Raw genomic sequence first — 24,312 nt, 5'->3', positions numbered from 1 at the left:
TATGTCACAGTTACCTCCTCAGGCAGAGGAGTTTCCTCCTGCTCCAGTGCTGGATCCCTTCCATAGGCTACAGTCCTTCAGGAACTGCAGTAGCATGGGTCCCTTTCCACAGGGACACAAGTCCTCCCAGCAGAGCTGCTCTAGCAGGCAGGGTGGGCAACTCTCTTCACAGGCCACAGGAGCTGCCAGGAGGCGGCTCCAGGGTGGGCTTCCCACAGGGCCACAGCCTTGCTTCAGGCATTCACCTGCTCCAGCACGGGGTTCCTTCATCGGCTGCAGAGGGACAAGAGCCTGTGGGAAGGACCCATGTCGGAAGAGTTCATGGAGAACTGTCTGCCATAGGAGGGACCCCATACTGGAGCTGGGAGAGAGAGCATGAAGTTCTTCCCTGTGGAAGAAGCAGCATACACCACATGGGAACTGACTGCAGTCTCCATTCCCCATCCCCCAGCACTGCTTGCGGGAGAAGGTGGAGAATCATGAATGAAGCTAAGCTTGGGAAGAAGGGAGACATGGGGCAAAGGTATTTTAAGATGTAGTCTATATTTTCTCATTACCCTACTCTGATCTGATTTGTAAAAAATTAAACTAGTTTCCCCAAGTTGAGTCTATTTTGCCTGTGATAGTTATCAGTGACTGATCACTCCCTGTCCTTCTAGCCAAGAACTTTGTACTTTCTCTTCCCTCTCCAGCTGAGGAGGGGAGCAATAGAGCAGGTTTTCTGGGAATCTGGCATCCAGCCAATGACAACCCAGCACAGTCCCACAACAAGAAGCCACTTATTATTAATACAGCCACCAAGATGGCATTTGGGTACAACCCAATTAGATTGACCAGGAGTCAATCTCTCCAAGGATACCTACGGATCAAAGACCAAGCGGGTGATGTATTCCTTCGGCATTCGAGGCAGCTGATGGGAGAACACATTCTGCAAACCAACCAGCCACATCATGATCTTCTTGTTGGGCTTCTGGTTCAGGGAGTTGCCGACTACATGGAATTCAATCACCCCTCTGCGCTCCTCCAGCCTCGCTGCCTCGTCCCGGGCCGAGTGTGCTGAGAGGAAGTTGGTCTGTACCACACAAACAACGAACAAAATCAGTTTTGAGATTTCACATCCTCCGACAGAACAGCCTGTGAATGAACAGACCAATAAAGCCCGCCATCTTTTTCCAACAGAACTGCCAATGAGTGCCTTTGTAATGTACCTTTGCAGAAGGGACACCACCAAATAAGCCAGATCTAAGTCTACACTACAGTCTAGAAAGACCAATCTGAATTTATATTGATACAGATTAGGTAACAACAATGGTTATGAATCAAAAAGTTCCAAAACCCCTTGAGGGATAGCACTCATCCAGTTGAACTCTATGCCACTAAGTCTTCATATTTGCTTTACTCTTAGCCAGCTTGGGTATGACTTGAGGCTTCGCCTACATATACTGCAAATCACACATTTTAATGGCAGTGCAGAAAAAGTAATTTTGTTTTTCATTTTATTATTGCTTTCCACTATCTCTGCCACCACTATAAGAGCCAAAGAAAAAGATTTTAATTCTTACAGAATTTGCTGTTACATATCTAGCAATTGCATCTATATATCCAAATGCAGATTAAATTAATACAGAAAATTTATTTAACTTATTTTTTTCAAGATCATTTTACAGTGCCAAAACATCTCTGTATGCACATACTATTTACTTTTTTGAGCAAAGTTTGGCTGCTGGGTTTCTAGTCACTGCCAGCCCCAACAGCCAGGCTGGCACAGCATTTGTAATATGCAGAGCCATCAGTCACAGTACATAGTTTGAATAAGAAATGTAGGTGGTTTCAAATCTTCAGCAGTTTCTAGCTGAATCTTGGCAAATGAGCTGCTGGCAAAACATAGCCTGGCAGAGAGAACAGAAGGAGGAAAAGCCAGCCAAGGGAAAAAAGTGCACTTCTGTACGTGGCACAATTCCGCAATTCTGTTTGTTTTTCTCTTCAAGCCGAAAAATGAGCAACTGGGGAAGACAGAGCAAATAACAGTTTAGATCAGTTTCTGCGCCAGAGAGAGGTTTTAACTTTGGATCTTTCATTCTGCTGCAATTCTTGAACCCTATTTAACCTTATCTTATGAGCTGTATCTATGATTAGCAGTAAAAAAACTTACTCTGGAACCATTCTGTAACAAAAGCACCTTGCAGGATAACCTGAGATCTATGTTTTTACTCTCAATAGTTTACAAGTCTCTTTGCTAACTGTACACAACACATTAAGAAAATTGTAGAACTATTTTTCATGTTAATGATGTATTTCACCAGTGTTTTTTGTTCACCTAATCATACCCTCTCAAAGTTTATTTTTCTTGACAGGACTCTTAGCTTATCACATTCTATCCATGTGGAACATTTACTAAAAACAGATCATTCACAAACAGACCATTTGCAGCACCAAGTCATATCTCACCTCTGGCCCAAGCATTGCTGCAGGATCTGTAATTGTTGACATTACTTCATTGATTAACTCAATAGGGATATCTCCTACAACCCTCGGTCTCTTTGAATCCTCCAGTGAATATGGTTCATTATTTTTTCTCTTTTCCCCTATAAAACAAAACTCAGATAAATTAAAAATAACCAAACTGTCACAGACTAGCACTATGAAGTCTAGCACTTCTGTCATATCCTGTAGTTTATATGACAAGTTTGAGGTTGGGTTTTTTTGGTTTGTTTTTTGGTTTTTTATCCTCACAGACAAAGAGAAATAAATAAAATCTGAAAAATATTTATCACTTTTCAATTTTCACTTTGCATTGGGGTATTAGCATGAAACAGGAAAATTATACCTCTCCTTCCACTGCACCTTTGTATTCACAGTTAAACTATTTGGTTTTATTTTTTGCTTCAAAATCCTCTGCATGGTACTTCTGCACAGCTGCCTTGGAAGGTCAGTGCTCAATAGACAAATTGCAGTGCCTATTTCTTGATAACATGAAACCCCCCTTTTAGGATTCACTGGAACTAAGTATCTATCATATAATTCCTTCACCTCTTCTCTAAACCAAGCAGCAAATACAGTCTGATGTGTCATACATATTTAAAAGCCATATAAAATTTCCAAATCAAAATATACCAAGTTAATTATTAACTGCCCTACTGACTGCAGAGCCACATGTATTATATAGCAAAAGAAACTACTTAAATTTATAGAACAGTCCACCAAGGACTAGCAGAGGTACAGTAACAGAGATCCAGCTGCTAGCTGAGGATTATCCCACTCATCATCCTACTCATTCCCACTTCTGAGGGACAAGTTAAGAAATAACCTTAAGGGCAACTGCAGTTTAGATGCTGCCCTAAGTTTCTCCGTAGTGAACACTGAGACTAAAAATTCACTTTGGTTTTGGTTTTTCTCCTTCCTTGAGGACTCACTCCACATAAGCTTGGGATCATCTCTCTGACCTAGCAACCTCTCTTGACAGGTTCATTAATCCTGCAGTGTTTGAAAAACAATCTATTAGGAGGATTTAAGCACCAACTTTTTTTCTTACAAGTTGTTTTTTTTTTTTCCTTTGACCTAACCTCATTCAGGTTTTAAATTTAACCTAGTTGGTATGTCTGTGGTTTTTTTCACTGCTCAAATATATTCATTTTCAGTACCTTGGAAGATTAAAAAACCCAAATGTGATGGCCCCTTCTACTCTGCCATCATTTAAATGAAACCACTCCTCATGGCTTATAATAGATGTACTGCAAGAAAAGTATTTTTCAAAAACCTAGGACACCACCAGAACCAATTGGGTTTTTTGCAAATACAGTTGTGATTTCTGTTAGTTAAACATTACCATAGTGGAGAAAAAGGTATGTGTGTGCAAGTCTTTCAGCAAAAACACCTCAAGTTTGCTAATGTAGAGTGAAGACAAAGGTTACCATATACTGCAACTACTGGTAATATCAACAGAAGTCAAAAGGCAAGGTTCCTTCTCCATTACCTAAGTTTGGGTCAAGGGCAGAAGAAACTTTACAAGCTGGACTCATATTACCACTGTTGGATTGCTCCAGAGATGAAGGACTTGCACTGTATGCAATAGATCTTGCAACAGGAGGTGGACTGATAACTGCAATGACATTTAAAAAAAAAAAAAAAAAAGAAAACAGGCCTTGGAACCCATTCTGGTGCTGATGGAAAGACTGCCAAAAAGATGGACACCCACCACCCAAAAAGTAACAGTGAACACTGTGCAACAGAGCAATGCCACCAGTTCACAAGTAGAGACATTAAAGCTTTATCACAGTGTATTTTTCTAAATTAAATTCTACCTAAGGGGGGACTGCTGGATAACAGGGATTGCAAACTCAAGCTTCATTATAGCACAGTGCTGAGCAGAAGCTAAGAAAACAAACTTCTTTCACATACCTGCCAAGCCTGCTGACATTTAGCTTAATGAAAAGGTTTTTTGTAGGGCTCTACTGAAAAGCAAAATCTCATCATTCAGCTCCATCTGTCCAATTGACAGTGCTCTAAGACTGCTTGGACAAATCAAACATGATAAAGGGGGAAGTTGTTTCACCAATTAAGAGAATGAAACTATTATTATAAAAGGTCACAGACTAACATCTCTCTCTTTCTAGTATATATATATATATATATATATATATATATATATATATATATATATACATATATAAAAGCCCCACATTAATTCTAAATCATGCAGTTTTCATGTGTGTTACCCATCACTAAATGCAAATTACCTGTCTGGATTCCCAGCTGGCCAGTTCGGGAACTGGACACCATGAAATCCTGATCCCAAATGGGAGAATTCTGGCTGTATACTTCTTCTTCCAGCATAGACAGAAACCTAGGCACAAAACCAGGCAAAATAACAACTAATGGGATCATTCTACACAGGTTCTTTTTCAAAATAAGTACTTGCAATGTTTTTAAATTAAAAACATTTACTAAGTCAGTAAGAAAATGCTGTTGGCCAATGCTATTAAAAAAACCCACACATGCAAAAAATCACAAGCCAGAATAGACACAAAGTATCATAATTCAGTAGAGTGTTTTCACTTACTAAACCTTACCTCTGATTACAAACAAGTTATCTAATTTGCAAGTGCAGAAAAAGAGTCACAAACTACTTTTACAGAACAAAACTCCACTAATGAGAAAGCTATGAGTTGATTGATGTTATAAAATGATGGCAAAGTATGTCTATTTTGATAAATCAGTATTTTGCAGATGCATTTGTTTTCTGCCTTTGACAAAATCCCAGTGTTACTAACAATGCTCTTAGGAAGATATTTTCATTCCTTTAAATGTCCTGCTGTAACTTTTAATTGCATGTTTGTGGTTGCATAACAGTATTTTTGACCTTACTTTGGTACAGCTACAGAAACAGCATGATGTTAAATCTCTCTTAGCATTATTGTATTCCACAGATCACTCTCAGCCTCTCAGAGCTAACACACCAATTCCCTCCCAGCAGCAAGACAGCTGCTTATCCTACATTGCACAAAAGGGGTTTTCAGACCAGTAGTTGACATGGCACATTTCTGCTCTCTGGAGCCCTCTATATGTATAGAAACTGTTCAGCTGAAACCAATAGGACTGTTGAGTAAAACTTCCCTGAACAGGATAGGGATTTTCAGGACCAAGTCAGACTCGTACTGTATATATGACAGCCATACCTAAGCAATGTGCAGAGTTGGCTGTTGTCTGTACAGCTGATAATGGCTAAAAAGTTTGTAACAGTGACCTGACCATCTGTGACAGAGCAGAAGGACAAATTCAACTTTAGCCAAAGTTCCATTTCCAGGCAGCACAGAGCCTTCAGCCCCGTTAGGACTCCTTCCTAGGGATGCACAGACACAGCCTCTGGGTGCTCCCTTTGCCCAAAAGGAGAGCCCAGGGCAGAGGAGGGCCCTGTGCCAATACCAGGCTCCATGCTCTGAGACACAGGTCCACTGCAGGGCTCACTCAGAACAATGCCAGAGGAAAGACAAATGCTTCAGATAAGTACAGCCCATGAAAGATTTAAAATGTTATTCATGCTTCCCACAGATCATCTGCAAACCGTACTTGTCTTTTTTCCCCCAGCAGAACATCAAAAGGAATTGCAGTGAATAATAACGTTTTTCAAATTACTGCAAAAGGCTTTAAAAGGCAGTGGAAACAGGGGCATATGCACACCTACTTCCTCCACAAATCTGCTCCTTGTATCAATGGGGCATCAAGTCCTTTTTTAAATCTGTTTCAGGGCCTGTATCTGTAACAGTCTACCCCAAAGACAGTGCACATTTTTCAAAGTGATAAAATAAATTATTAATTACAGGAGGAGCAACAAATCCTGACTCTACTTAGCTTAGGAAAGTTCATGTTGTTTTTCATTCCCCTGAGCTCTAACCTGCCCAACACAGTAGCTTGTATAGATAGCATCAGTGCCACCAGGTCTTCTGTAGGTTCAGTTCCTTTGTTGTTAGGAGACAGGGTTTTAAAGTATGACTTGGAGAACCAACCTACCCTTGTAAAATAAGGATATTTTTAAAGTGATACACTATTTCAAAAGGAATTCATTACAATGAATGATCCTGTCATCATCACTACCCCTCTTTACCACCAGTAAAATGTTTGAAATTAATGACTGTCAAAGTTGAGCATGTTTCAATACCCCTGTAGGTAATTATTGCTGTTCTATTGTGAGAGATTGTCATCAACATTCCAGTACTGGAAAAGATACTCAGTATGAAATTTATGAGTTGAGGATTCTATTATGCAGTTTTATACTGACTCCTCTCTAATAAACCCATCTCTTCTAGGGGTGGGGTGACTACTTTGTTCACAATTACAATGTTGAATTAAATTGAAATTCTTATAAACTTTGCAAAATGCTGCCCTTTTTTTAATGCTTCATCACCAAAGCAGATGTAAGCGTGTTCTTGGAAGTCTGGACCTACCCTGTTTCCAAGGACTACAGAGAAAGAAAGTGATTGACCTACAATACCTGCTAATAGGCAAAAAGCACAATTCCCCAGCAATATGAACAATCCTTTTCATAAAGTAAACCTTAGGACAAAACAAAACAAGCAGTTGTGTATGTAAAATACACTAATCTAAGTTATGGCAGTAAAGAATGTTGCAGTATCTAGTTGCTACTGAATAAAAAGATTAATTAATTTAAGCTGCAGGTAATTTCTCCCTTTCCACAAGGAAGTTGCTGGTTACCTCTGAATACAGGCACACTGTGACCACTTACTTTGGAAAATGAGTGAGGATTAGTGTTCGTTTTTCTTGAGGAAGTTTGTCTTTTTCTTGCCTGGCCTGCTCCAGCAGCTGACGTCTCATTACAGTAAAAACAGAGCGAAGCAAGGTCCTGCCAAAAACCTGGGTGGTTTCATACCGAGGTAGACTGTCACAAAACTGAGGGACATTGCAGTAACAAAGCCACCTGTAAAGAGGAAAAAAGCCAGATAATTGTCACCATCTAATGTATTACTTAATGCAATAAAACCAGTATCCACATCATTTATAATGCAGCTGAGAGCTATATGACTGTATAAATCAGTTCCACTACGAGGCTGGACAGAGTTAAGCAGCATTTATATTGCCCAGTTTTTTACAGAAAGGAGAACCAAGTAGTTTTAAGTTTCCATATATTATTTTTCGCTGCAGTCTAGTTTAAACAAAGTGCTCTTGTTCCAGACAATAATCATAGATTACAAACAATTCATGGGTATGTCAGGGAATCTCTTTACAGCTCATCCATTCAAACTCACATATCTCCTGTCACTGACTCCAAAGACCCTTAGCATGGCCTGTTTTACCGTCTAAACTTCTACCTTTCCCCACACAGAGGCCAAATGGATGACACTTTTAACTAGCTCCATCCCAATCCAACTGGATTCCTGCCCTGGTCTTCCTCCAGTTGGCTTCTTCCCATCATACCCTGCCTTGTTATTCTTTCATTACCAGTATCTCCATCCATAATAAACTTTCCACTAAGGAAAATTACAGCATGTCACGTTTCTTTTCTAGGAAAAGAGATTATGGTACCAAAGAGATAACTCAGGAGTACACTGCCTATGTAGATCACAGTATCTGTTAATCTTATAAACAAGATTTTGATATCTGTGTGTAAGTGAACAGTCATTGGAATCTGGAGTTTTAGCAAAATCAGACCACAACCACTATGAAAGCTCCAGCAATGAAAAGAAAATATTAGGAATTGCATGCAAACATACTGTGCTGGATCCTGCACACATTTCCTCATCCAGACCCAAAGTACAACCTGTCTCAAAATGTTCTCCCAAACTCTTGCACCTTAATCTTTGCAAACATGTGTTGCAAAAGACTTGTGAGATAGAGCTGTTCACAGACTTCTACTCCCTGTTCTTGACTGATAAAGCACAGCTCTCAGAACACAAGAAATTCTGATACAGTTTCATTCAAATCCTCAGGTTCTCCAATGAAATTCACAAAAATTCGCTAAAATTCTCGTGTGTCCATGGCGCCCAGCAGCACCCTGAGCAATGCCTCAGTCAACACAGAGAGAAGCTCACAATGACCAGTTGAGATTTGGTGGGAAGAGCACTTTGGGTCGTGGGGAGGGAACTATGGCAGGATAATTTGAGAAAACACAAGTGACAAAAAAATTAACAACAAAAAGGCACCAACCAGAACCAATTAGCTATTGATTCCTAGTAAGATTTAACGCCTACCACCCCTGACTGACACCAGTTATCACAAACAAATGGAGGTCAAACACCCACCAAACAGAGTCTTAGGAGCACCATAGATTCTAAGTGTCCTGGAGTTCTCCTTCATGGAGAGGAGGTGTGTGAGAGGAAAGGCCACCAGGAAAGCAGCCAGAAGGTGGTGCTCACCCTGGGCCAGCAGAGATGTTCAAGAGTTCCTGAGAACAGCATGCTGACAGAGGTTAAGTACCTGCTGCCTAACCAGCAGGACCCTGGAACACTCTCACTGAACTGCTCACTGAAAAAGGCACTGCACTGCTCCCGTGAGAAAAAGAAAATAGATAGAGACATGTCTTTTTATCTTAGCTCTTCATCCTCCAGCGACTCAGTTATTCCCTTGAATTCTAACAGTGCATTAAACAGTCATAAAAAGAACTATAATTTTAAGGAACCTAGCAGTATCTGTTCCCCATTTAGCATTCAAACACTTGCAAAATTAGTTTGATTTTTCAACTCCTCTGTGATTTGGTTTCAAACAGTAATGCTTTACAATGCTAAGTGCTATTTTCTCTCTTTTTAAGTTGAATGATAAATAGGGAACTTACACGAGGCTCAAATATTAAGATTGAGAGTATTTCACAAACACAGACCTTTCAGAAGCATTGTTAGATACAAGTGTTCCAGCCCCTTCTCCCCATTCTTGGCTGATAAAGCACATCTCAAGACCCAAGGATGCATGTGAAACTGATATAGTATCACTAAAACCCTGAGGTCTTCCTGTTAAATCCATGGCTGCAAGAATTTACAAGGTTCCATCTATGGCATAAAGATACTGGTTTACTTTTTTTGTACATGCCCTGTTTGTAAAGAAGACTCCCAACAAGCAAAAGCAGCATTACCTGGTATAATTCACTTTATACCCTGCAATATCATCATTGGGTGATCGTAGTCTTCTCTGAGAAGGTGTCTCCAGGTGCCAGTAGTTAATGCGGTTCAGAAACATTTTAGCCAGTTCCACTATTGTTTGCCTTTCCTTCGAGGGTAAGTGGCTAAATTTGTACTGCACAAAATTATTCACACCCTTAAAAAGTAAGAAAATTCTGTTTAATAATTTAACCATAAATTTTACAGGAGCATCCTCCGACATTCCACACTTAATGTTGATCATGAATTTGCATTGCAAAATGAAAAGAAATATCAGAAAAAGGGAAACAAAAGAAATATCAGAAACCATGAACTCCTTGCTCAGCTCGTCATGCAGATGCCACAGGCTGGTACCTGTGTACACAGCAGGAGATACATCCAGGTATTTTTAACCTGCTCTCTGCAGCTGATGGAAAGAGAAAGAAAAAGAAATTCCTTTTTTCCTTTCTTCTCAAAATCAGTGAACAGAGAAAGCTCTGGTAGGCTTTCATCTTTACATAAATCAGCTGTCACCCTCAAAACTCACCAACTCCTTTTAATAATACATTAGGGCTTATAGACTTCTACTTAAGTTTATGTCTAGAAACCACATTATTTCTTCAAGAAGTCTTAATACTTCACAATCATGTCTCCTCATTGCACTTTGGATGCTGTCCAGTTTGAAGAAAAATCTACTGAACATGATTAAAATGGGTGACTAAAAGTGTTGCAATACATATATTTTATAAACCCATTATAACACCAGTGCTTAGCAAACAATTTATTTGATTGAGTGGCTGAGCTGCCAAAAACAGAACTGAAAATACTGGTCTTTTTTAAAGGGAAATTTTTTTCAAAATAAGATGTAAGAAGAATTCCCCTTTAATCTCTATGCTTTATTTTCTTAAGCAACTTGAACATTATGAAGAAATTGGCAAAAAACTGCATCTACAAAACGTTTTTAATAGTGTATTTTAGGGATTAGGAGCCTAGGGGGTTACATACACATTTTTTGTTTATAGTCAAACTAAAGGAGAACTTAAAGTGAAGACTTCTCAGAAATTCAGCAATGAAGTGGTTTGATCTTCCTATATGATAAGAAGTGAGAGTTCCAAAGAAATAATTACTACAAGTAACAGTCTTCACTTTTAAATTATCCTGCTTAACAATAGAACACCCATTCATCCACGGATGGGAAAACATTGAGCTCCTGTTTCAGCGAGGTCTGTGAGCCCTGCATAGTCTCACTGGAGTTCATGGGCCCACTTGTCTGCCAGGAGTGCATTCTTAGGAGCTTGCTTAACCAAAAACTGAGTTTGTCATATGTTCTTTATGTACTGAGAGTCACAAAAGCCTCAATTATTCTTTGGTTTCAGCTTTGTTTTTTTCTTGTGTACCCTTTGAAAGGGAAGGCTATGATCTCACTGAATTGGACTGTAACATTTTTCTTGATATACAGAAGGCAAGCTTCATTTTAATATTGGATTTCAAAACTTCAACAGCATTTTTCATCACTTGAAACAAAGAGAGACTAGAACTGCCCACATAAAAGTAGCATTTCAAGTTAATTCTCTAAACCCACAAAAAAAGTCAGTTTCATTAAAGCCTAAGACCAGTGATGAGAAATAGAATACAAATAATGTAACTATTGTACAAACACTAAAAGGAGAACCAAGAGCAATCTCCTATAGCCCCCTGTTTTGTCCTGAGGAGAACACAGAAATATCTGCAAAGGGCCTAAAAAATACCACATTTTCAAAACCAGTGCTTACATTTACAAAAAGAAAAACAAACCACAAAAAATCCCAAACAAAGCCTCCGAACCCCCATCCAAAATAAAATTTAAATACACATAAATAAACAACAACAAAAAACCCACCACACACCAGTGAAACCCACATTTTGAGTCTTTACCTGTTCAATGCTAGGTTTCTCAAATGGGGGACTTTCCAAAGATCCTTCTACTACAGGTTTTCCCATCTGTAAAATGCACTTCCTCAAAAGCTGTTAAAAATACACGAATTTTTAAAAGTTAGTATATTTTAATACAGAGAGTCAATGGAAGTCACAAGGGCGCAACACACTGCGAGCAGTGTTGGAATTCTCTTGTCTATATATCTGCTTGTTTAATCGTCTGAATTTGTAATTACTAAACTTCACTGTGAAATCACCTTCTCTGAAATGCATACAAGAGGCTCTTCTGAGGAAATGCAAGCAGCTAAGTCACCATTCATATTAACTGACTCTTCCTGGTCAGTGAAGGAGGCTGCAGTTTATACATGGGACTCAGGGTCAGCTCCTCAATCCTCTGGATGACTTTTGGAATAAGAATCAGTACATTGTAAGTACCAGAACATCCAGCCCACAATTACTCAGTAGAGCATCATCCTAGAGAAAAACTGTCTCGGCAGATAAAGTCAATGCATGCCCAAGTGGCAATGAAACTGGCTTGTGTGTGAGAAAGTGAAAAATCTGAGAAGATACTCCACAAGTTCAGCTTACTTTGAACAGGTAGAAATAAACTTGCTTGGTGTCTGCATCTTCTTCTTTGTGAACACAGGTGAACAGATATTCCACATCCAATACAATCCCCAGGAGCCTGTTCATTTCTTCTTCAGACACATTCTCCAGATGAGAAACATGAGCAGCTAAACAAAATAAAAACCCAAACTTGTAAAAGGCTACTGAGAGAACCCACAGCACAACTATAGCCCATGAGATCTCCAATTAAGCCTTAACTGTAAAGGCACTGATCCTGTAATAACCTGCTTAAACAGACCACATCTTATCAGAGGTAACTGAAACCTCTGAGCATCAGAGCAGCTTGTAAAGGTTGACCAGGGGTGGCAATTTCCACAGCAGAGGAATGGCAGCTGGTTGGAATCACATCATCTTTTAACATTTCAAGCTGACTACATGAGTCCTACATGTATTAATATGTTGCAGTATATAGCTAACTACATACATTTTTGTCCTAGAGCTATGTATTTGAGACGAGGATTCTTGACTTGAGAAAATAAATCCAAAATTTACATAAATTATGTAGTCTAGATATAAGCAGCAACTTATTTTTGGAGGAGTGAAAAAAAACTCAGTTCCAAAAATCACCTTTTGCTTTTAAACTGGGCATTATTGGCTAAGCCCCCTGCTTTCATATCATGTAAAATCAAACTGTGCTTTGTGCACACTATATTAACAGTGATTTTGCAGACTGTGTGTGCTCATTTGTTCATTTCTAAGTGACAAACTCCCTTTTATCATCTCCAAAGGTAAATACAGTTCCACATCTGTAATTTTCAAAAGCTTGAGGTTTCTTCCTGTAAAACGGGACATTCATTTCAAGCTGGTTTGAACAACTGGCCCGGGAAAAAAGAAGTCAATGTAACACAAAAAGTCAACTCTGAGAAAGAAGATATTTGCATTACAAAAAGCAATGATCTTAGCTGACTCCAGGCCACTGTAGATGGCCTGCATATCCTTTCCTCTGAAAGTATAAGAAAATATCCTTTAAAAGAAAGAGAAAAATACTTTTAAGTTTGGGCATATTAGCTTTTTATATTTTAATAAATTTTATCTATATTTACTTCTTAAGATTAACATATTTTTTCAGTGGAAATCTGACGCCTTAGTTGGGGAGCTAGTGAGGAAAAATAACACTCGACTTTAAAACGATCACATTTATTGGCCACGCAGCAAAGATGGTTGTTTTGAGAAGTTTAATATGATACCAAAATGTTTAAATTCAATACCTTTATTCAGCTTCAAGTAAAATGTACACTGTAATGCAGAACTTTAAAAATACGTCAGCAACTGTTTCCACTTAAATGAAAATTCGTAACATAGTGTCTTAGGCACATGGCCATCATGAACCTCCTTTAGATAAATATTCTGTGCAGAATAAAATAATTTAACTTCTGTCCTTAAGACAGGTATAAAGGGTTAATATTCCCAGCAGTCTGTCTTGATCATTTGCAAGTAATAACTATCCTTCTAACAGCTTTACATTAGAAACTGATCACTACCACAGAAACCTTGCCTTCAACAAATGAATAAAACATCAGCATAAGAAGCCATTTCTATGCAGTTTCCATAACAATACTGAACCTTGACTACTTAGTGGTGTTTAAACATTTTATTAAACTAGAGAATTATTATCCATACTGTGAATCTAAAAGTTAAATGTATTACCAGCATGTATTTGCCAAAGGGACACCGATATTTATACAAGGCCAAATAACTATCTTTCTTCAGATATTCACAGCCCGTTCCCAAATTCTGTGGCTGTTAGTAAGTGTTTTATTAAAATTAAACCTTTGGTACACTGACATCAAATACTGCTTTCACTCTTGACTAGAGTTACACTGCCCAACTGGTACACCCTTCCTCAGTTGCTGTTATGCCTGAAAAAAAAAATTAAATATCGCATATATAGGTTGTTTGAGCATGCACAAAAAAGCAAGCAGAAAGAACAAGGCTCAGTGACAGGAAGACCTGCAACTTTAGCAAGTACTGGAGTGCACAAACTAGGAAAACAGTGAAAAAACAGATTAACAAGGAATGTGTCCAGCCTATCGCAAAACACTAAAACTAAGGAATAACCAAATATGCTATATAAAGGTGCATAGCAGGAACCAAACACAGTGACAGGGGAAAAAAAAAGAGACTAAATGTGTATACGGTGTATAATTAGCACATTAATTAACTAGTTTTAAAAGTTATTCAAGACTGACAGTGTTTACCAATTTAAAAAATGCATCCTGCAACACAAGAGAAATAATCAAATAGAAAAGTGTCTCTGACCATGCAACACCTGATCTTGTGGCTGGTGGACAGTAAATTGTCCTAGCATCTAATCCAGTCGCAGTGTTAGAAAATATGTAATATAATAAATAATAAAATAAATATTCATTAAAACAACCACATTGAGCCAAACTGTGGAGCTGAGCACCAAAAGGATGAATATATATGTTGTAGGTAAGTAGGCAATAATACACACAATCAAATAGATTTATGTACCAAAAGCTGCACCGGCTTGAAGATAAAACAGCACCCCCAGAAAGAGACATCTCAAGCAAGACAGTATGTAGGATTACCTCTGGATGAAATAAATAAAAATCAGAAAAGAAAAGAAAAAGAGGAAAAAAAGAGAAATCCTACATTTTTACTTCGTGTACAGCTTTAAGTAGCACATTTCTATATTGCTACTTCAATGGCTTTCTCAGAAGAAAAGGCAGCACAGCTAATGTGAAGCCCACAGACCTTGTGGTAAATCTGGTTTTAAAGGTATTCAGTAAAAACACACTAATGTAGAAGAGATTAATAGGAAAATTATTTTGGAAAACACAGCTGAAAGACATATTTTTCCAGCAGTATGAGGAAGCACACAGCAACTCATTTGAATTATTTTAAATGAAACATCTTCCTCATTAGCTGCAGTCAGAAGAAGTCTTTTCTAAAAAAAACAGTAAATAAAAATACAGTTTCTTCATAGAATATTTTTGCTGGTTTTACTACTTTGCTGGTTAGTTCTAGTTTTCCCTGGTTCCCTAGCTAAAGAATGATGCAATACTTTTTAATAGACCAAAACCAAGCCCAGCTTTTAGAACAGTTGAGTTTTTCTACAGAATACAAAGCATCCACAAATTCTGCTGAAGAACAGAAAACTGACAGGCATATCTTGCAAGTTTAAAAAAAAAAATCAAGAAAAAAACAAAAGAAAGGAAAAAAAAGAAAGAAAAAAAAGAAAGAAAGAAAAAGCTATTTCTTCAAAGGCCAGGATTGAAAGGGATGGGTAACACATGCCACCCTAATTGCACAAACAGAAGCAGCACAGAGAGGCTGTGTGATGAAAAGTTGAAACTAACTTGGCTAAAGTGACTAAATTTTCTGTGATACTATGCATTTGTTAATCTTCTCCTGCAAGCAAACCCAGAGATTTGGAATATCAGGAAAAAATTCAGCTGAAAAGGCTAGAAATAAATCACATGTAATGAGACCATAAAGAAGAAGAGAGCAGGAACAAAAATAAATGTCACGCAAAAAAAAAAAAAAAAAGGTATTTCATTCAAAGTACAATATTTTTACAAAAATAAAATAATAAATTATCTATTGTGAAGGTTTGAAATTTCCCTTGTTTTGGTTTTTTTTTTTTTTCATTTCATTGTCCTAAGTTTTAGGCAGCAACAAAAATTAAATAGTAAGTGCTTCTTTTAAATTAGTTCTGAATTTTATTTTAGCTGAATTTTTATTCAGTATTTGCTGAGAAGGACGTGGATCTATGACAGAGCAAGTCAAGAGGAGGGCAATGAAGGTGATCTGAGGGCTGGAGCACCTCTCCTATGAAGTCAGGCTGAGAGTGTGAGGTTGTTCAGACTAGAGAAGGCTCCAGGGAGATCTTAAAGCAGATCTCCAGGGCCCAAAGGTGGCCCACAAGAAAGCCAAAGGGGGACTTTTGCAAGGACATGTAGTGACAGCACAAGGGGTGGCGGCTTTAGATATCTGAACCACAAGGGCTGGTTTTGATTAGATATCAGAAAAAGGTTTTTTTACTATGAGGGTGGTAGAATACTGGAACAAGTTGCCCAGAGAGGTGATGGATGCCCCATCCCTGGAAACATCCAAGTTAGAGTTGGCTGGGGCTCAGAACAATGTGATCTAACAGAAAGTATCCCTGCTGACTCCAGGGGGGCTGGACTAGATGATCTTTAAAAGGTCCCTTCCAACTCAAAACTGTTCTGTGATTCTGATATATATAGAAACAGCCATCAGCTTTTATTTTAGATAAGTATAAATTCTTAAAATAATAATACAGCGATTCAGCACTGTTTTTCAGGCTATGTGGTTAACAAATTGTTATTTATTCTAAGTCTGAAAAAGAAAACCAAAAGCCACAATGGTATTTAACAGTGGATTTTGAGCAGTTGCTTCAAAGACATGCAAGCTGTATGCACAATAACTCAGACCATGCTAAGACGGACAACCCTAGTTTTATTTTCTGCAACTCAGAAAGGATACAGTTCTTTTTGCAGGTAGGTATACCTGTTTTAGTGATGTTTGAGGATATTTTATACTTTGTTCTAAAGGAAGGAGACATAATACAGCCTACAGAAGAGAGTCATTCACCTTGTAACAACAGCAGCTGGCAGATAAAGCTATGTAAGGTTAAGGCATAGTAACACAAGGTATTAAAATTGTTACTGGTAGGTTAATGCTGCTTTTGCACTTTAACAACTTTGAATCTAGGTGCTGTTAGAAGTTGCAGCTTGGCTGGACATCTTTAAAACTACTTTTAGGGTATTTCCATATTAAACATATCTTTAAAATATTAAACATATTCCAATCGAAGCTATTGACATTTACACCTAATCGGAACTCCCACTTGTAGGCCTTGACGTGAAATGTAGGGGCGAGGGTGCCCGGAGGAGGAGGAGGAGGAGGAAGATGAGGAGGAGGAAGATGAGGAGGAGGAAGATGAGGAGGAGGAAGATGAGGAGGAGGAAGATGAGGAGGAGGAGGAGGAAGATGAGGAGGAGGAGGAGGAAGATGAGGAGGAGGAGGAGGAAGATGAGGAGGAGGAGGAGGAAGATGAGGAGGAGGAGGAGGAAGATGAGGAGGAGGAAGAGGAGGAGGATGAGGAGGAGGATGAGGAGGATGAGGAGGAGGAGGAGGAGGAGGAGGAGGAGGAGGAAGATGAGGAGGAGGAGGAGGAAGATGAGGAGGAGGAGGAGGAAGATGAGGAGGAGGAGGAGGAAGATGAGGAGGAGGAGGAGGAAGATGAGGAGGAGGAGGAGGAAGATGAGGAGGAGGAGGAGGAAGATGAGGAGGAGGAGGAGGAAGATGAGGAGGAGGAGGAGGAAGATGAGGAGGAGGAGGAGGAAGATGAGGAGGAGGAGGAGGAAGATGAGGAGGAGGAGGAGGAAGATGAGGAGGAGGAGGAGGAAGATGAGGAGGAGGAGGAGGAAGATGAGGAGGAGGAGGAGGAAGATGAGGAGGAGGAGGAGGAAGATGAGGAGGAGGAGGAGGAAGATGAGGAGGAGGAGGAGGATGAGGAGGAGGAGGAGGAGGAGGAGGATGAGGAGGATGAGGGCGCTCACCCAGTGCGTGGCTGCAGCTGCGGCAGGGCTCGGCCAGGCTGGCTGCCGCCTGCTGCAGCTCGGCCCGTGGCGGCGTGGGAGGCGGGTTCGGGTTCTTCCAGCCATTGCATTTACAGGATTCCTCGGCCTGAAATCGAAGCAGAGGGATATCGATCAACGCCACAGAAGACAGGAACTTGCTGGATAATGACTTATTTCAAAAACAATAAAAATAATTACAGGTTGCTTTTTTCTTTTTTTTTTGGGGGGGGGGGGGCAGTGGTGAGAGACGGGGAGTTGGCGAGTTTTGCTGTTGTTTCATTTGCATGTTTATCTTCCACGTTACTAACCTTTATTTCCTGGAAATTATCAGAAACAGGATAGTATCCCAAGCAGAGAGATTAATACAATTTGGTAAGTAGAATACATAAAAAACACTGCCTAGCTCCTTTACAGACAGCCCTCACTCTACTGAAGAATGAGTTCAAATATTTACTAGTAAATCAGCATTTACAGATCCTGCCATCATGACAGATTTAATTATTTAAACATAAACAGGTTATCTAACAGGCAACATTTGTCTCTGCCTCATCAGCTACACTGGCACCAAGGAATCACAGATCTGAAACCAAGCCCGTGACAAACCAGGCAGGCTTAACTAATGCTGAAATAACCAAACTATAAATGCACTATTGGAGAAGGCTGTTTAAAGCAAGGAATCCTTGGCCGCAAAAGCAACAGATGCCAAAGACAGTGACACTTCCACTGCAACCTGCTGCTTTCCCCAGGAAGTTTACTTACACTCACTGAGTGTGAAACAACCACCAAGAGAATGCAACTATAAGGGAAGACCATGAAGGGAGAGGTTGTGACTCTGGTAGTTGTGTCTCAAATCATTCAGAAGATCAAAGTACCAAATCTGGTTATCCAAAAAGCAGCTTCACAGGAGGGGTTTTCTTCTGCATGTCCAAAAGATCTTGCTTGTTCTAACATCATTCATACTCCCATTTGAAGATCTAATTGGAAAGAAAGCCTGCTTTTCTACTCTTCAGAGATATCTGCGCACCGGGTTGTAAAAAGATACTCATGAAATTGAACTGCCGAGACCTCAGTGAGGAAAGTATGCCAATTGCTGCATAATATTTATGGCTGAAACAACCTTAGTAGGAAAAATTGTGATGGTAATATATGCAGCACTAATGTATCATTTTTCAAAACTGATTCTGCATGCATTTAGTGTGATCTATTTCAGGAACCCATTTCATTTTCCTTTTAAGTTTCCAAATCCCATCTTACCTAAGGGAGAAGAACCCAGGAAAAGCAGAAAGGATCACAGCTTGACAGCTCCTAACACTGACAGCTTTGTAAATGGCTGGTAAATTGTTCTTTTAAACTCATTTCAATATTCAGTAACCTGAGAACCAAGAAAACTGCTGCCCGCAGTTTGCTGAGCACCACATGATGTTTTTACCATCTCTGAGGCTTAAGCATTTATCCAGCTGGGCTCGCCCTGGGTGCCACAGCCTCTGCATAGCCCAGGGCGGTCTGGCAGGCACCAAGAGCTGTGAGTAGCATTTTCTGTAGGCACGGGGGCGACTCAGAAATCCACCTGCAAGTGCCCAGCAAAACCATCTCCCTTATTTCCCTTGAAAAAGGGACAACCTGCGTGCTCTGAACCTCCTGGCTCTCCAAACTGAGTGGGTGCAGACCGCCTGCCCACCCATGCATTTATAAAGTGAAATCAGTGAAGCTTCAGGATTAAATGAGGGGAAGATGAAACAATTTTTTTTTCTAAGTCTCATAAAACACAATCTGAAAAGATTTATGGTGAAGTTTATGTTCTTTTCCTATCGTGTTTTTTGTGAGTAATATGATTGCCAGAGAACTGAAGTGTAATTTTATGGCAGAAGCCGTCCCTTACAGTTTCACAGGCATTGAGCCAGTTGTGTTTTTCATCCAGCCCTACAGGCCCTCCAAGGTAAATGGACTAGAGGGATCAGAGATTGAGGGATACCTGCAAAGCACAGACTGCCCCAGAGCAAGGACTCTGGACATCTGGTAGATGACACAAAACACCTTATTTTCAATTAGCTCCCCAATGCAAAATCAATGCCAAATAAACTACATGCATTTGTTTTGTGAGAAAGGCAATGCCATGAATTTTTTTGCATTTAATATGAGACTAAAGAAACTGTCACTAAAAAAAAGAAAAAGTCTGAAAATGAGATTATTGACAAGCAAAATGCAAGAGACAATTGTGAAGGAGTTGTCAAACAAAAAAAAAATTTAATATTTTAGGGAAGTAAGATTTGACCCTTCCCATGCAGCTGTCTGCACAAATGTTCAACCCTGTAAATTACTGACATATCACCATGCTTATTATTTATTGCCTTAAATCATGCCACAATGAAGCATATACAGAACTCCCTCCTAAAAATAGGCACAAGCTTTTTGAGATTTTTCTTCTCCAAGTGGAAGCAGTATGTCACAGAATCTCACCAAACAATGTTTACTATCAAGCCAAAAAAACTATAAACAGTGAGTAACTATGCAAACTTTAGTGTCACACCATAATTAACAGCAAAGATGCAAACAGATGTACGAATCGTGATAACAGCTCAGTTAAACTGACAAAAATAAATATCAACCCACCCACAGAAGAATAAAACTAGCACCCTCTCAATGACAATTTTTTTTCTGCTCTTGTTGGTATTTCCTCACCAGATCTTTTTGCAACAGCTGTTAATTGATATTGTTCGAATTATTCTACAGACCTTAACCAACCAATCACAAGGGTGGGGTTTTTTTTGGTTAATCTCAATAAAACACCAGAATCAGCATAAATATTCTGTTAACCAAGGTGAAACAGAACCTAAAAAGGTCTTCTTTAAAACTTAGCTTTCATTGTAGATGTTGACAGTGCAAGTATTTTGCAGTGAATATGCAATGTGCATTCCTCAGTGGCTTAAATTGCTGAGTTGTTTTAAATGTTCCACAGCATTTTGCTCATTCAATCCTTTCTTTTACTATCTTCAGCTTTTTCCTTTCTTCGCTTTTTTTTTTTTTTCTGTCAGTCATCTGCTTTTCATTAGAAAATAAAGTATGACTTCACCTCTGCAAAAACTTAATGTAAGATCAACACAGTTTTGAGGGAAGGAAGGAAAAAGTATTCGAACTAGCACATCCAGTCCTTGAAGCCTTGTTTTCTGGGACATCTGCAGAGCTTTGATAAATCCACTGCAGAATGATGGGGACTTCTACACTAATGAGGCCTGAAAAATAATGACCATCATCTTTGCACGCCCAGGGACCATGAACACCACACCTTCATTGGTGGGTTTTAATAACATTGGAGGAGTGTCATAAAATAAAACACAACAAGTACATGCTATCACCTGCCCCCTCCTCTCAAACAAACAAAGAAAAAAAAAGCCAACAACAAAACAACCAAAAAAAAAAATTCCATTGCAGAAATTATGTATATTTTGCACTGCATGACACAATTTTAATTTTCTTTTTAACTCCTTCCATGTTTGGTAGAGTGTTACAATGGGAGAAATCAAACTGTCCAGTAGCTCTGGGCAGTGAAAACTATAACTCTAGGAGAACTAAAGTTATAATTTCCTTTAGAATACTGAATACACTGATAGGTCAAATATGGACAGTGAAAAAGCACAGCATGTTTAAACAAAGAAAATTTCAGTATTGTATTTAAAAAGAAAGCACCTGAAAATCACAATATTGCACATATCTCAGCCCATTTTAGGTGAGCTTCAACTGTCCAAACTATAAAGAATAAATTAAGAATATTACAATAACCTATTGACTAAAATATCCCTCCCCCTTTTGGATGGTGAAATAAGGCTCAGATGTGCAAACTTCAAGCTAATTTAATTATTAGGTAAAAGATCACAACGCTTCTAAATCTGAGTTTCAAATAGCTGTTGTGTGGGATTTTTCTTTCCACCTAAAAATCACACAGGTTACCCTATTCGGTAATTGAGATTCAAAACAGGCTCAACAGATTATACACAGAACATTACAGATCTTCATTTCCAGCAAGTATAATTACAAAAGCTGTGTAAAATACCCTATAAGCTTTTTCCTGCTGGCAGCAAGATCAAAATGATGACTTTATCAAAGAGTATCACATAAATGATAATAAATACATTGATGAATTTAAATCATATATTTTTCCTACTCATATGTCCAGTACCCAAGAACCAGACAGCTGGACACTACTCAAAGAGCCACTCATATGTATCAGGAAATTAGCTGACCCATTTAACTTTAACAATACAAAACAAGCAGCTTAATGGGAAGCTTAAAGGGCATGTTCTTCATTTATTGATTGATCCAATTATTTTATTCCCTGTACTTTCCAGTTTCACTTATAGAAGAGAAGCAGGCTACCATATAAAGCTTTTATTAATAATAAGCACCCAGTTCCTACCTTGTAAAGTTAATGGTAGATTTCCTATTTAAAGAAAGATGGTTTAATTTGGCCTGTAAGACATTATAAAACAGATTCACTCCACAATGAAAGTGATAAGAAAGCTTCAGATGACTTCTTTGTCTCCTATACACTTTTGCAGAAAACAATCTTAATACATTTCAAGTTGAGCTTCAAAGAGCTGTACTCCCACTGTACAGCGCCCAGCAGTAACAGAGCCAAATTGGCCTATTCTTAATCTGCCTTATAAAAATCAGGAAACAAAATATTTTATTATGGAAAAGGTGGTACAAGTTTTCCTTATAAACTCTTTTTTTTTTTTTTTTTTTTTTTTTAATGAGTGGGAAAACTAGAGGTCACTCTAGAATGAGAAGTGGGAAGAAGTGCTTCAAGAAAGAATAAGCAGCTGGTCTGGAGCCCAGAGCTGGGATTTTACTTCCACATCTGCCTGTTACTCACCTGCTGCAAGGCCTTGGCCAAGTCATCTCATCACAACCCTTCTCACTCTATCTACTTTGCTTATCTAAAGCAAAAAGCTTTTCTTCAAGGAGGTATTATTCTTTGTGCAAGTGCTTTAGGCTACTTGGCTCTAGTCATATCTGTAAACACCCAGGCATTACTGTTAGATATGCATAATGAAAAATAAACAAGTTTACAGAAAACATTGTATACTAAAATAGTACATATTTCCCCTTATTTACCAAAAAAGCTCCCAGTGAGACAGGAGAGAAAGTTCTATTTTCACATATTGTAAACCAATAGGGAAAAAAATGCAGAGGAGGCTTCCTCCTATGTCTTCATTAAATATATTTATGTGTGTAAGTCACACAGTGCTGCTTTTATATAAAATGCTGCCAGCTCACATGCCTAATGCTCTATTTCACAGTGGACAAAACCAAAATTATGTATGCAACCATTCATACACACAGATACAGCAAGTGCCAAATACAAAATCCCTCACAGCACACAGCACTACTGTGTACCTCCAAAAGTAATGAAAACTGTACCAACTCCTCTTATACATTTTGTTCAGAATGCCACCCTGCTCCTTGAGACTTGAGCTTTTAAGAAGGTTTTTTACTAAGAAGAGCTTGTTCTATGCCTTCCACCCAGACTTTTCTCACAGAGGAACAAGTCAAGTGGAGCAGCTCAACAGCTACAACTCTCCTGTCCAGTTTTCTTATCAGGAAAAAAACCAAACTCCACATTTTTCTAGTCTCAGCTCCCTAAGCTTCAGGCTCACTGCTCAGGATCCGTGCACACCAAATACGTATTTACCAGCAGCCTTCATTCATGTTTCCCATGATGAAAAGGGATGGGTTGTAAAGAAGGACCAGGAGCTCCTTCTGGGGACCAAGCACCCTGCCCCAGAGCAGTGCCTTTTACTCTCCCGTGCTCAGCATTTCTGCTGTCACCAGTGAGATTCACCCTCTGCACAGCCAGACCTCTCCACCTTTGTGTGTTCTGACTTCATCCCTAGCAGACAGGTGCTCCCTGGCTGTTACTCCAAACATCTCTGAGGTTAAGCTCCTAATAAATTCTGCATGCTGAATTTTGCAATGAAATTCATGTGGGAGAAGGTGATTGACGTTAAGGATGCTGTTACATATTTTAGCACTCCAACTTGCACAACTCTTTGTAGATTTACATAAGATCTACGTACAATCACTATTTGAATGAGAACAGATGTCCCCTTCAGAGACGGTGCAAGTGTTTGCCTTCTCTCACTCTTTTGCACTCACATCCACAACTGCAAAATCAATGGAAGAGAAATTGCAACCCAAAGTAAGAAAAAGTTTAAAGTTACATACTGCACTGCCACATTTGGCAAACCAGCTTCTCCAGGCTACAGTTTCCAGCAAACCACTAATGTTCCAAGCCAAGAAGTATCCTTCTGGAGCATCTGCCAGGTGCTCAGGAAGAAAAACAAAACATTCTTCCACCCTGCACCATCCTTCCCACCTTATCCCACTGGAGAAGCTTGCGAGAAGCTTCCAGTCTGCTTACTTGCTTTTGTCACAAGATCTGAAAGCAAGCTGCCTGTCACTGAACTACTGTAGAGAAGTTGAACAGCAATTTTAATCTGAACACAGCACAGCGTTTAGTGCTGGAACTGTGCCTACATCCTGGCAGGACAAAGACTCCCTGACCATGGGTCCTGCTCCATTCATCACTGCAGTACCAATGGGACATACATCTAAGATTT

At 39.2% G+C, this 24,312-nt stretch overlaps 1 protein-coding gene across 3 annotated transcripts in view; it reads right to left on the bottom strand.

The window, feature by feature from the left end:
* Positions 1-24,312, bottom strand: part of KAT2B (lysine acetyltransferase 2B) — a 40,734-nt gene that overhangs the window by 14,078 nt on the left and 2,344 nt on the right. For all 3 annotated transcript variants that reach the window (XM_030264968.4, XM_030264969.3, XM_030264967.2), the window contains exons 2-10: positions 17,675-17,801; positions 12,084-12,229; positions 11,496-11,585; positions 9,578-9,759; positions 7,241-7,432; positions 4,737-4,843; positions 3,974-4,099; positions 2,449-2,585; positions 864-1,072 (exon numbers count right to left, since the gene is read on the bottom strand). In XM_030264968.4, the coding sequence (XP_030120828.1) occupies positions 864-1,072; positions 2,449-2,585; positions 3,974-4,099; positions 4,737-4,843; positions 7,241-7,432; positions 9,578-9,759; positions 11,496-11,585; positions 12,084-12,229; positions 17,675-17,801 (1,316 nt within the window). The remainder of the gene's footprint in view (positions 1-863; positions 1,073-2,448; positions 2,586-3,973; positions 4,100-4,736; positions 4,844-7,240; positions 7,433-9,577; positions 9,760-11,495; positions 11,586-12,083; positions 12,230-17,674; positions 17,802-24,312) is intronic.

This window comes from Taeniopygia guttata, chromosome 2 (assembly GCF_048771995.1).
Source record: "Taeniopygia guttata chromosome 2, bTaeGut7.mat, whole genome shotgun sequence".
NCBI classification, from domain to species: Eukaryota; Metazoa; Chordata; class Aves; order Passeriformes; family Estrildidae; genus Taeniopygia; species Taeniopygia guttata.
This window is presented reverse-complemented; position numbering and strand designations above follow the sequence as displayed.